The sequence below is a fragment of the Polypterus senegalus genome, chromosome 11, assembly GCF_016835505.1.
Source record: "Polypterus senegalus isolate Bchr_013 chromosome 11, ASM1683550v1, whole genome shotgun sequence".
Lineage (NCBI taxonomy): Eukaryota > Metazoa > Chordata > Cladistia > Polypteriformes > Polypteridae > Polypterus > Polypterus senegalus.
Window position 1 is genome coordinate 103,824,863 of NC_053164.1, and position 13,146 is coordinate 103,838,008.

Sequence of the window (13,146 nt, forward strand, 5' to 3'; positions counted from 1 at the left end):
GTATTCTATGTAAATATGGTTATTCCCGAGTCTTACAGGGGTTAACCTGTATTGATGAGATATGGAGCATTAAGCCCAAATAACTTTTGGGGCAGTTTTCTAATACAATCTTGAGGATATAATAACGTCATACTGCAAAAATATCACAGATTTTTCTGTGTGTTCTGCCACTCTGTGGAATGTCATCAGCATTCACGAGTGATGCAAAGCCTTCAACAAAATAGCACAATGGCAAATAAGCAAAAAGCTATAAAGTTAGTTTAAAAAAAACTGAAAATGAACCATTAATTGAATCAAATGATAGTGTTGACAATGTGAATTGGTCATTACTGTAGATGTTTACACACAAGCAGCACCATATGACGAAACCGCTGTGATATGCCTGGTAAATATGGTTGCCTGAAGGTTCACCATGGTGCAAGTAGGTGTATGGCAAAAAAGCAAAAGGATTACAGTCAAGCAGGATGATAAGAATAATGTTAGCCCATTGTCACTAAGCCCTGCACTGTAGTAGCAGTGCAGTAACACAAGGGGTGTAACAATCGTGTGAATCAGGCACTGACATTCTACCCATTCTGTTAGAAATATTATAAGAAAAGTATGCACAGAAACACACTTTTCCTATCCCAGGGCAATATTGGGCTGTGTGTTAGTAAAAACATGTCAAATGAAGGAGGTGTACAAGATCTGCATCGTTACAGCAGTGGACACTTGACATATCTTTCCTACTGTATTTATGTTGATATTTTATTTTTACATGTTTCTGTTATACATAATAAAATTTTTTCTTGTTGAAAAATTTCATTTCATTGTATTTTTACAAATTACATTCATTTCATGTATATTAAAAACTAGCAAAATACCCGTGCTTCGCAGCGGAGAAGTAGTGTGTTAAAGACGTAATGAAAAGAAAAGGAAACATTTTAATAATAACGTAACATGATTGACAATGTAATTGTGTTGTCATTGTCATGAGTGTTGCTGGCATATATATATATATATATATATATATATATATATATACACACACACACACACACAACATATAAACATATATATATACACATATATATACATATGCATACATATATACATATATATACACATATACAAATATATACTGTACATATATATACATATATACACATATATATACATATATACTGTATATACACATATACACACACATCTACATATATTTATATCTACATATATATATTAGGTGTGGGACTCGATTAAAAAAATGAATCTAATTAATTAGAGGCTGTGTAATAATTAATCTTGATTAATCATATGTAATCACCCATGAAAATTTGCCCCAAATCGCAAATGTTTTTTTTTTATTTAAAAGGGTTTTAGTGGGCGACAGAATCAAATAATAGACATGGACATGAATATTGTAAACTCAAGCTCTTTTAATTTCTGAAAAAAAAATGCTTTTAAACTGCATTTCAATTCAAAACAGAAACAAAAATATCACCCCTGGCTAAAATTGGGCAGACTTAAAAATAAAGTGGTATTTTAAGTACTTTAAGTACATTTTCAGAATGGTATTGTCTTTAAATAATAATAACAAAAATTGCAACATAAAGTGCAGTTTTTCTTCTTAAAAAAATAAGGCAGAAACATAAAAGGTAATTTGACCAGCTTCACCTTTAAACTCTGAGTAACCTTAGCCAAAATTATTTTGTACATTAGGCTAAAACAGTGTGATCATTGCACATTTTTTAATTAGATGTAAGTAGAATTACTAACGGTCACGGTAGTCCAATGATCCTCAGTAAGAGCCTCAAAGTCCGCTTTCTGTAATGCATCTAATTTTGCTTGCTTTTCAGTGTGCACAAAACCATGCTTTTATCAAGGCTTCCGTCGGGTAGTCTTTTGAAATGAAATTTTCCTCCGATCAGTCGTAGGAACGCGCTTTATTCCGAATCTTTTTTGTAGCTCTGATGTGTGCATCAATGTAATCGATGTACCAGGAAATCATGCATTGACAAAAGTTTCCCAATTGCTTGGAACTGAAAGTGTGATTAAATGCGTTATTTTTTTTAACGCGTTATGGAGTACATGCATCGAAGCTTCTCAGCTGTGCTTGTGCTAAGAAAAGGAAACATTTTAAAAATAACGTAATATGATTGTGAATGTAATAGTTTTGTGACCGTTATGAGTGTTGCTGTCATCAAGGATTTGATTATAATTTCTTTCAATCAGGTTCAAAAACCTGACAAGCACAAAACCATGCTTTTATCAAGGCTTCCGCCGGGTAGTCTTTTGAAATGAAGTTTGCCTCAGATCAGTCTTAGGAACGCACTTTGTATTCATTATTCATAAAGCTTCAATTGGTGATCTGTCTTTCTGCGTTAACCACATATTTTTTCATATGTCTCAAACCAAGGGGATGCGAGGGTAAAATGAATCGAGAAGCGCGCGTACATACTCAGTGCACCCCCTGTCGGGAATTGCGCCACGGTGTGTGGTTTGTCTATTTGAGAGTATGTAGATCGGGGTATAAATATATATACATATATATACCTGCACTTCGCAGCGGAGAAGTAGTGTGTTAAAGAAGTTATGAAAAAAAAGGGAACATTTTAAAAATAACGTAACATGATTGTCAATATATAGTAATTGTTTTGTGTTATGAGTGTTGCTGTCATCAAGGATTTGATTATCATTATTTCTTTCAATCAGGTTCGTATTTGTAGGATGTGTTGTGTTCAAGTTACATTCCGTGTTTGTCAATCATTGTAAAGATAACAGGTTTCATTCATCGATTTGTTTCTTACTGCATCAATAAACAGCTCGTCTTCTTCTTTATCTGAGACGTGACACACTGCATGCACAGGTTTTTTTTTTACACTGTCTTCCTTTAGCGGGACATTGACTTTTTCCACCATGTGCTTTGTTTCCGCAGTAGCTGCACTTATGAATATGCTTGTATGTATCACACGCTTCATATTTTTTTGCTGCCTTCTCAATTGTGTAATTCGGTTTTTGTTCAGCACTCTTTGGAACTGTTGCTTTTTGTCTATGCACTGCGTAAGTTCACGTGAGCCGCTCGGTGTGCATGCATCGAAGGTTCCCAGCTGTGCTGGTGCCATCTCGTGCGATCTCCACGGCTGTATTTAATGTTAGCACTTAAAAGTTTCTCTCGCAGTTTCGCTGAGTTTGTGCCAAACACCACCCTGACCATCTCATCTTCCTCTGCATAAGCACAGTCCTTCACCCGTGAATATTTAGCGGCAGTGTTTCTATTGGATTGCCGCTGACGGACGGCCTTATATGGGCAGGCACTAAATTACGTGGGAGGTGTAACTCCGCCTCCCACGGGCATCGAAGCAGAAGTCTATTATAGTATATGGACAAAAAATAGGTTCCAGTTATGACCATTACGCGTAGAATTTCGAAATGAAACCTGCCCAACTTTTGTAAGTAAGCTGTAAGGAATGAGCCTGCCAAATTTTAGCCTTCTACCTACACGGGAAGTTGGAGAATTAGTGATGAGTCAGTGAGTGAGTGAGTGAGGGCTTTGCCTTTTATTAGTATAGATTTTTACTATCTTCAATTCTACAACTCTACAACAATTCTACAACAAATTGGCTTGCAGGTTTTCGAGTTTGTTAATGCTGTTCCTAATTCATTTCTATTTTGCCTCTGTCACCTCTATAGGAAGATCTACTTCAGAGAGAAGGCCATGTAAGATGGGGAGATGGATTTGTTATTGTGTATGACATTACAGACCGAGGCAGCTTTGATGAAGTGGTGCCTCTTAAGACCTTCCTGGATGAGATTAAAAAGCCAAAGAATGTCACTCTGATCCTGGTGGGTAACAAGGCTGATTTAGAGCACTCACGGAAAGTCTCCACAGAGGAAGGTGAAAAACTGGCAACTGAGCTTGCCTGCGCCTTCTATGAGTGCTCTGCTTGTACTGGAGAAGGCAGCATAAATGAAGCCTTTCACGAGCTCTGCAGAGAAGTGAGGCGGCGCAAAATGATCCAAGGAAAGACAAGGAGACGGAGTTCCACCACTCACGTCAAGCAAGCAATCAACAAAATGTTGACCAAGATAAGCAGCTAAAAACAATAGTCGTTCCAGACTATTTGAAAAAAAGGAGTTTAAAAACTTTGAATTAAATGAGAATATGCACTAACGTAAAACATGATGGGATCTAAAAATTGGGCTTCAAAAATAAATCATGTAAGAAAAACTCCTACACAGCTTGTATACAGCATTTTACCAAGCATATTTGACATCTGAGTTTGTAAGGTTGACATCAGACACGATGAAAGGCAGCTTTGTGGAAGGCAAAAGCTTTGTGTACCTGGCGCTTGTGTGATGAACAGATGCTACTGTTTAGCAGCATGCACTTATGTTGTATTGTGATTTGTCTGTTAACCTTTATTCTAGTCAACAAAGTGTCTATTTAAGATAGTTTGAGGACATAGTCCTGAAAAACCTCTGCAAAAAAACAAATTTAAATTCAGAGATAATACATTATAGGGAAAAAATAAATATATACTAATACAAAGAGAAATGTCAAACACAAAGCATTGCGACCAGACAAATGCCCAAAAGTCTCTTTAGACTTAAGCAAATCCAGGTAATAAAACAATACTCAGCAAAACTGTTTTCACAACATTTTCTTAAGGAAAAAAATATATATATACTATACATAGTACTTGATTTCACTATAGCAAGTCAAAATGCTCATGTTGTTCTCATAGGTTAGACTATGTGAACAAATAAGCAGTTCTAGCAACCATAAGAAAAATTCTAAAGTAAACTGATTACAGTATATACAAGAAATGCTTTTCTATGTCATGCAGTGTAAGTATGACAAGTAAGTCATATTGTTGTACTTTCCCCAAACTGTTTATGCAATATTTACAGTGTAATACAGTATGTTGAAATGTGATCTGCAAGTAAATAATGCTTAAACAGGGCTGAAATGAAATGATTTAAATGGTGTTAAATAAAATTATCTGGATGAACAATACTGGCCTTCTTTGTTTCTTTTTTTCTTTTAACTTTTCTTTAAAAATGTAGTCCTGTTCAGAGACCTGTTTTAAAGCAGTGAAGGTTCAAGTTTGTTAAATCTATCATTTCTCCGCAGACTGCCATTTAAAAATGCCACATCAGAGTACTGTTTTCCAGTTAATGTATTTTTAATGTCACAGTAATCCTTGCATAAGACAAGTAAAAGAATTGTATCAACTTTGGAGAATCTGAATGGCAAAACAAGAATATTGCCACCTCCATGGGCTGGAGTGAGTTGTGCACGTACAGCACTTGTGATCCCCTGTGTTTTCATTCACAGTCTACAATTACTCTTTTCATTGATGGGAAACAGTAAATTGATTTGTTCCGAGCACATCTGTTTGTGTCCTGCCACAGACTAGCATCCTGTGAATTCTGACTCTGTGCCTGTTAATAGCAAATCAGGCATAAGATGACCAACTTGGGAAAATAGCAAAAATTAAATGAAGATATGGTAAATGTATATATTTACAGTATGTTAGAAATGTATGATTTAATTCACTGTGAGAGTTTCCTTAAATTATTACATGTCTTCTTAATAATAATTTAAAAAAACACAAAGTTATCACCAATAAATATTTACTGTGATAATAATGGACTGCTATGTTAGCATATCCATGTTTTTGTAGGTAGCATATTTGTCACATTCTACTAATACAGTATTTCCTAAATGATGAAGGATATCTACTGTATGTAATGGTCAGTGTGTGGTCTTTAAAGTTTAGATTATTATTGTAAACTACTCTCTTCTATTGGAGGACCAACTAAAAAACTTCATTTTTTTGTACATTCTGTCTCAGAAAGATATAATCTTCAGTTTATTTATAGGAAACTAGTATGATGTAAGTATTACATTAAGTGTACATTCAATTGTGAATAATACATATAAAGTCGACATTTATATCAAGTTGGTTTAGCATGTATCTTCCAAACTAAGAAGCATCCACAAAGACAACTACAAAAGCTCCTGAACAGTACTGTACCCAGCAGAACGATTACTTGATGAACATAAAACTAGCCACGGTACCTGTCAAAGATAGATTAATTAAAAACATTTGTTCTCTCTTGTTCTATGTGTACCTTCAATGTCTTTCCTCTGGATTTGCTTGTGTGAGCACATCTCTTCATCGGCACTCACTCTGTCAAGATTGTTCCCATAAAGCCTGCTTCCCAAACTCTCATTATTTTTAAGGTGCCTTTCTCTCGTCCTGTCCTGTTTTATTCTCTCAGTCTTTGAAGGCGACTCTGTCAGCTTATGTCTTACACTTTTACTCCTTCTTGTACATCTCACACTCTCATTTCCCCTTTCAATCACATCACCAAAACCAAACATGCCAATCACACCAAATCCAAATTGTCCAATCACATTGCTCAGAGGGACTGGACATACAGATCTTTGTATTTTATTATATAGTAGATGGTCAGTTCAGTTTATTCTTATCAAGCTCACTTGTATTTATAAGCCCAGTGCGCTATACAATGTTTACGAATACAACATGTGAAATGAATAATAGAGAAAAGTTATGCTGTTCTTAGGCTTCTGAGCTCTTCCTAGACTCTCCCCAACAGGGCTGCATGCTAAAATGTGATTGACGTGTCTGTCGAGGGCTGCTTGTCTGTGTCTGAGGCAATCGCAGCTTTGCAGCATCACCGAGGCAATTGCAAGTTTAAAGTCTGCACACGTAACACTTCTGTCACACGATGGGTGATGCAGGGAATATTATAACATGGCCATTGACCTGGCCCTGTCCCTGCTCATTTGCTGTGTCTGTGTGTAGGGAGGAGGTAGCTCCCGTTTCAATAAATAACCTTGCTATTATTATTTGGATTGAAAATAAAGCAGGTTTTCCTGAGGCCCTTTGATTCGGCCTCTTCTTTAGGGTGCAAGACAGTGGCTCACATGTTACACAGTGTATACAAAAATCTACATGTATTATTTATCCATATGTAAAAGCTACATGCTAATCCCCACATTCGCTGACTAGAAATTCTTAGCTGTTTGCTAGCAGCCTAAGGGAAATGGGTTTCAATACTGGATCAAATTCATCTTTCTGAGGCCCACAAATATACAAATTCACCAAAAAGTTTATTTAATCTTGAAAAAAAATCAGAAAAAACCAAAAAGACTTTTCATAATTAAAAGTAAAAATCAGGCATCTTGGTTCTGGTGTGTGGTGGGTGCCAACTGTAATTTAGCATCATTGTTGTGCAAGTCCTGCTTGTATCCCTTTTTTATCTTGATCTTACTTAAGTTTCATCATTCCTCATTTTTTAATAGTTTTACTTATTTGTGAATTAGCCCTTAGATTAGCATCTTATTCACATTTAACCCTCATACTGTATATTCTTTTATTAGGTGGTGCTCTGCATTTTGAGATTTTTTTAAAGATTTTTTTGTGATTTAATTACCTGCCATTATTTGGCCTAAAAGCATTCTCAGGCCTAGCAGAAAGGAACTGCAGCTAAAAGGCTAGAAGATGATGACTGGACAAAATGTCACTTTTGGATATGATAAAACCACGACATCATGTTAATGAGTAATGATACAACATGAATGAATTCACATTTTACTACACTTATATGGAAGTTTGATGTAGCGGGTCCACAGCTCATGTCCAAAGGCCACTTTTAAAAATAAATAAACTCGTGGCTTAGCAAGGGGGCGTGGTGTGTGTGTGGCCGAGTGGTTCCCGGGGAATTCGTGAAGCAGGAAGTTCTCACTTAAGTGCACAGATGAGGAGTCACACACATCCATAATTGTTACCGGGAGCTGCTGATTGCCACAGCTGATCCCCGTCCCCCTGGTAAATAGAAGCGCGAGGCGGCTAGTAGGAAGATGAGAAAAAGAAAGGACGAAAAAACAGATGCCGCCAGGTAGAAAGAAAAAGCCACCGTGCTTTGGATTTAAAAAGACAGCTTCCAGCCATTGTTTTAACCTCATTGCATTGTTTTTAAAGAACTTGTTTTTTTCTAATGGATTTTAACCTCCACCCTTTTGTTTTTATGGATTATTTATTTAAGGATATTTTGATACACCGCACTATATATGTGAACACTTGTTTTGTTGGTTTTAAATAAGAGCACTTTGCACTTTTTGCAACCTCCCCTTGCTTCATTGTTTTGCCTCACTGCCAAGCTCATCGGTGACTTTACCGACGGTGTCGAGTTCGAGGGCTCCCTGAAACAAGATGGGAGCATGGAGCGAACCTGCATCGTCGCAGGAAAAAAAATAAATTTGCAAAAGTTTGGCTGCTGGTGCACCAAAAACTATGAAGACCTTGTCTCAGGTTTATGATAAAGCTCTGATAAAAATGAAGAGAGCCTTGAGCATTTGGCTTGAAGATCTAACAAGAAAATCATCAGTCACAAAATAATATGAATACCTCTACCCCTTTTCCAAGACACTTAACACAAGCTGTTTAAAGTGGACACACACTTTTAGAGTTAATTTGAAATTGCCAATTTACCTAACATGCATATCTTATGGATGTGGAGGAAATTGGGGCATCCAGAGAAAAACACTCAGGCACAACTAGAGTCCCAAGATTTTAAGAGGCAGTAGACAGCAATGTAACAGCATAGATTAACAGGTAAGACGACGTACTTTTCCTACTGTGGAAAAATAATAAACAGTATTGATCAATCTGGTGTACGTGACAAAAGCCATGCAGACCCTGTCTTGTCCATAGTGCACATGACAAGTGCAACTTCTTGTTTCTCCTAACAAACAAAAAACCACAAGTGACCAACTGATGAACTAAAACCACAAGTGACCAACTGATGAACTTAAAGGATGTGGTAAATGCTGATCCAAGCAAAATGTTGTAAGATGTAACGGTTTGAAATTCTTGTGCAACTAAAGTCATAAGACAAAGGCCCTATAAAAGATTTGGGACACCGACCCATTGAGGCAGATGTAGGGCAGGTGTCCTAGGACTGTGCTTCTCTGTCATCTTACCCTTGCCTGGTGTGTATTAATAAAAGATTTTTTACTAACTTTAATTATATCTCTTTGTCTTCAGTCACAAGAAACGACACTATAGAAAAAGTGTCAACAGTTTCTGGCGCCCGGACGTGGGGCAGGAGAAGGCCGGCTTACTCCTCAAGCGGGAATACCTCAGCGATCTGTCTTCTTGAAGCGGACTGCCGATATTGTGTACACCGGCAGCAGAGTAAGCAGCTCCATAAAAGTTAGGACTGCCCTGTCCTGAGACGGCTCCTGCGTGAGGAGTCCCGGTCTCCTTCTGGTACAACCACGGTGACTGAGAAGGATTTCCTGACAGAGCTGACTAACACCCAGGCTGGGGTAAGTACCGGTTTCCGTAAAAGATAGGCTGGAGGCGGGCTTCCTGTGGAATATAAAAGTGACTGGGAATAGTAAACGGAAAAGAAATACCTTGTTTTAAGTCACTGCTGTTGGGAAAGATAGAATAGAACACTATCCTCTGGGAATTATAAAAGGGGGTTTTAATGGGATCTGGTGCATGGCACACCCATAAACCCGACAACTCCATTGGACAGAGGATAGAGAATAGAATAGAAGAATAACAGTTTAATAAAACAAGGGGAATAATAAATAAGTACGTACTGGAAATAAATACTTGCTTGCTAGCGAGCACTGTGACAGTAACGAAGGAAGTTATGGTATTCCACTTCTGGGAATATTAAGGGGAACTAGAAGTGGGTGAGTGGCACACTCAGAAACCCAATAGTTCATTGAAGACAGAAGTGAGAATAGGACACGACAAGAGGGAATAAATCTGTCACAGCAATCGGGAGGAAAAAGCAAGGGAAAAATGGGAACACATAACAGCAAGCCTGAAAATCAGCACCCCGAGGGTTCGAAGTCCTTAATTTTAGAAGGTTTATTTTGGAGGATCACCAGGCTCCACATACTGGTGGGAAAAAAAAGGGTCCCCTAGAAGCTCATTGAAAAGAAGACAGGATTAGATTTTAAGAAGGCATGCAAAAAGTGGAATAAGCAAAGTGGGGGGAGATGGCCACTGGAAGGAGCTGGAGACATGAAGTGAAATTCAGGAAATTAGAAAAATATTATGTAGAAATGCACAAGGATGTTGTATGTAGAAATGTACGAGGATGTTGTAACAAAGGTCCGTGTTATGTATGACAGATGGGAGTTGGTTATTAAAGATCGTAATTTAAAGGCAGTACAGAAATGAATTATTGGCTGCAGAAAGTTAAAACTAGAAGGAAAAAAAATAGTTATTTATAGCTTTACAGAAAGTGCAAGCAGATTCGGGACCGCAGTCGAATGAGAAGCGGAAGAAGAGCGAGAAAAAAAAAAAACAAAGACCCGTTATATCCCATACTTGTTCCTCCACCTTTCCTACACCATCCACATCCACAGCCCCCACCTTCTCCTCCGCCACCTCCAGCGCCCACCGCACCAGAATTAAAAGATGATCCCTTGGGGTCTGGTTTCTTTGAAGAATATCATTATGATCCCTCATTACACACTGATCCGGGGGATGACAAAAGTAACGTAATGGGTGCGGCGGTGGGTTTCACGATCCTAGAACCTCCATTTCACAACGCATTAGAAGTCAAACCCTATTCCTTCAGCCCCCTAATCAAAACACCACCTTTCAATCCCCTTAAAGTCCCCCAAACCCACAGGCCCCTTATTGAATGCCCCTGATTGAGATCCCAGAACCCCCGACATGATTCAATGCAACCTGCAGGAGCTAATAACCCCACTACTGTAATGATACATCGTAACTGGGACATTCAAGAGCTGAAGGACGTTGTGTCCAATTGCCTGATCCCAAAGTCATCGGTGGTTTAAAAAATTCATAGAACAATTACAGCAGCTGTATGATATGTATAAGCCTAATGCCGCAGAATGGACTCAGGTGCTGTGGAGAAAGCTTGGCACCACATGGGACACTGTCAATCATGGACAGCATAACGGAAACCGGTGGCAGTAGAACGAGGCGTTGCCTCGGGCCGGGATGAAGGTCCCTTTATTACGCAATGGGAACATGTTAAAATAATATTAAGGACAAGTATAAGAAAGGCAGAGACTGGTCTCTTATCTCGCTATGGACATAGGAATCAGGGACCCCAGCCCTTCTCTTCAACTGCCTTTGCTCACCCATAATTCAGAGACTGATCCATTATTGACTTTGCTGGCTGGTGAATGGCACTGAAACTGTTTTCCTCGTGGACACAGGAGCCACGCGCTCAACCCTTTCGCTGAAGGAGGTCCCTGCCTCAAGAGATTCTTCGAGTTCAGCTGCATTCCAGTGATTCCACTTTAACACACCAATTTCTTTTAAATCAGCTCTGTCCAGTTAACCTCTTAGGAAGGGATCTCATGACAAAACTTTCTCTCTCCATTTCAATGAAATGTTTCCCCACACACCATCCTTCTTAAAGCCCTTCACTCTTTTCCCTCCTGTCTTTTTCCCCACTTACAGGTCCCTGACACTTTACACTGTACTGCTCAATATTTCCCTGTAGAAGTAGACACCCCCTGGCTGGAATCTTTTCTTTCTTCAGGTACCTGCCCGAAACCCTTCACATTCCCTGTATCTTCATTTCATCCACAAAAGCTGCTGCTTATGTTCATCTCACATACTCACAGAATATTTTCTATCTTGGTGGGTCAGTACCTCATATTTCTTTAGCTAAATCAAGCACTGTACATTGGGGGAAATCGGACCATGGGTAGAACAATGTCTTAATAGAACAGACTGGTTACATGTTGCCCCAGGTATTTTCGATACCTCAGACCATTTGATAACTAAAGTTGTGCTCCAAACTGATTTTTTAGTGCATCGTGCATTGTGCCGCACTTCCTTTTCTGTTTTTTCATTGCAAACTACTTCCCCTTCTTGGCTCTCTATGCTTCCTGATTCACTGTGGTCCCAGGGAAAGAATGATTATGGAAGGATAGCCCATTGTGAGCCTCTGGTGGTCTACCCAAAATCTTCCTTCCGCCGCACGTGCTCAGTATCCTCTGTCTCCCAAGCAGAGGCTGGCATCTCCGCCGTACATTCTGATCTTGTGAAGCGCGTGCGATTATTCCATTAGATATTCCCCCATCAATTCCCTATTTTACCTGTAAAAAAAGGCTGACGGTTCATGGCGCTTTGTTCAAGACTTACGACAAGTGAATTCTGCAATCTTTCCTAGGGCCCCTATTGTTCCTAATCCTTCCACTATTCTTTCTGCAATCCCTCCCTCTGCTCGTTACTTTTCCGTGATTGATTTAGCCAATGCTTTCTTTTCTGTCCCTGTACACCCTGATTCTCAATTTTGGTTTGCTTTTACTTTCCAAAGCCGCCGTTGGACATGGACTGTCATGCCTCAGGGATATACTGAAGCCCCTTGTGTGTATGGTTGTTCAAAATTTAGAAGGGTTCTGGCCAGACCGAGGTAGTACATTAATACAATATGTAGATGATATTATGTTATGCAGTACTACAGAAGACGATTGTGAGCAGGACACTAAAAAATTACTACTATTCCTGGGAGAAAATGGACATAAAGTTTCAAAGGCTAAACTGCAATTAATTCAAACGACTGTAAAATATCTAGGTCATGACATTACAAATGGAACAAGAGCTCTTTCTAGCGATCGCATTAACACCATTCAAAATCTTCCTAGACCTGTCACAAAACAACAGGTTATGTCTGTTTTGGGCATTCTAGGTTACTACCGCAATGGATTTTGAATTTCACTGAAAGAGCACAGCCATTACAAAATCTAGCAAACACCCCTGACCTTCCTCTTTCTGGTCAAGTGCAATGGGACGAGCAGGCTGAGAAGGCTCTCTGTGACTTGAAAAGCACACCTCGGCTCCTGCGTTAGGCTTACGATTTTCTCGTCCATTCACTCTGTTGTGGACGAAAAGGGGGATATATGAATGCAGTTTTAACACAGTTACATGGGGATAAACAAAGGCCAATAGCATATGTTTTGAAAAAATTGGATCCAGTGGCTGCAGCACTTCCGCCTTGCCTTAGGGCTGTGGCTGCCACAACAGAAGCTGTGCTAGCCAGTACAGATATAGTGCTCATGAGCCCCCTAACAGTAAAGGTGCCTCACGCTGTACATTCCATTTTAGTACAGGCTAAGACCTC

General features: G+C 39.0%; 1 protein-coding gene across 1 annotated transcript in view; it reads left to right on the forward strand.

The window, feature by feature from the left end:
* The window catches only part of rerg (RAS-like, estrogen-regulated, growth inhibitor), a 279,191-nt gene extending 274,195 nt beyond the window's left edge, over positions 1 to 4,996 (forward strand). The window contains exon 5 of the mRNA XM_039769411.1: positions 3,670 to 4,996. Within this exon, the coding sequence (XP_039625345.1) occupies positions 3,670 to 4,077 (408 nt within the window). The 3' untranslated portion in view covers positions 4,078 to 4,996. The remainder of the gene's footprint in view (positions 1 to 3,669) is intronic.
* The last annotated feature ends 8,150 nt before the right edge of the window (positions 4,997 to 13,146 follow it).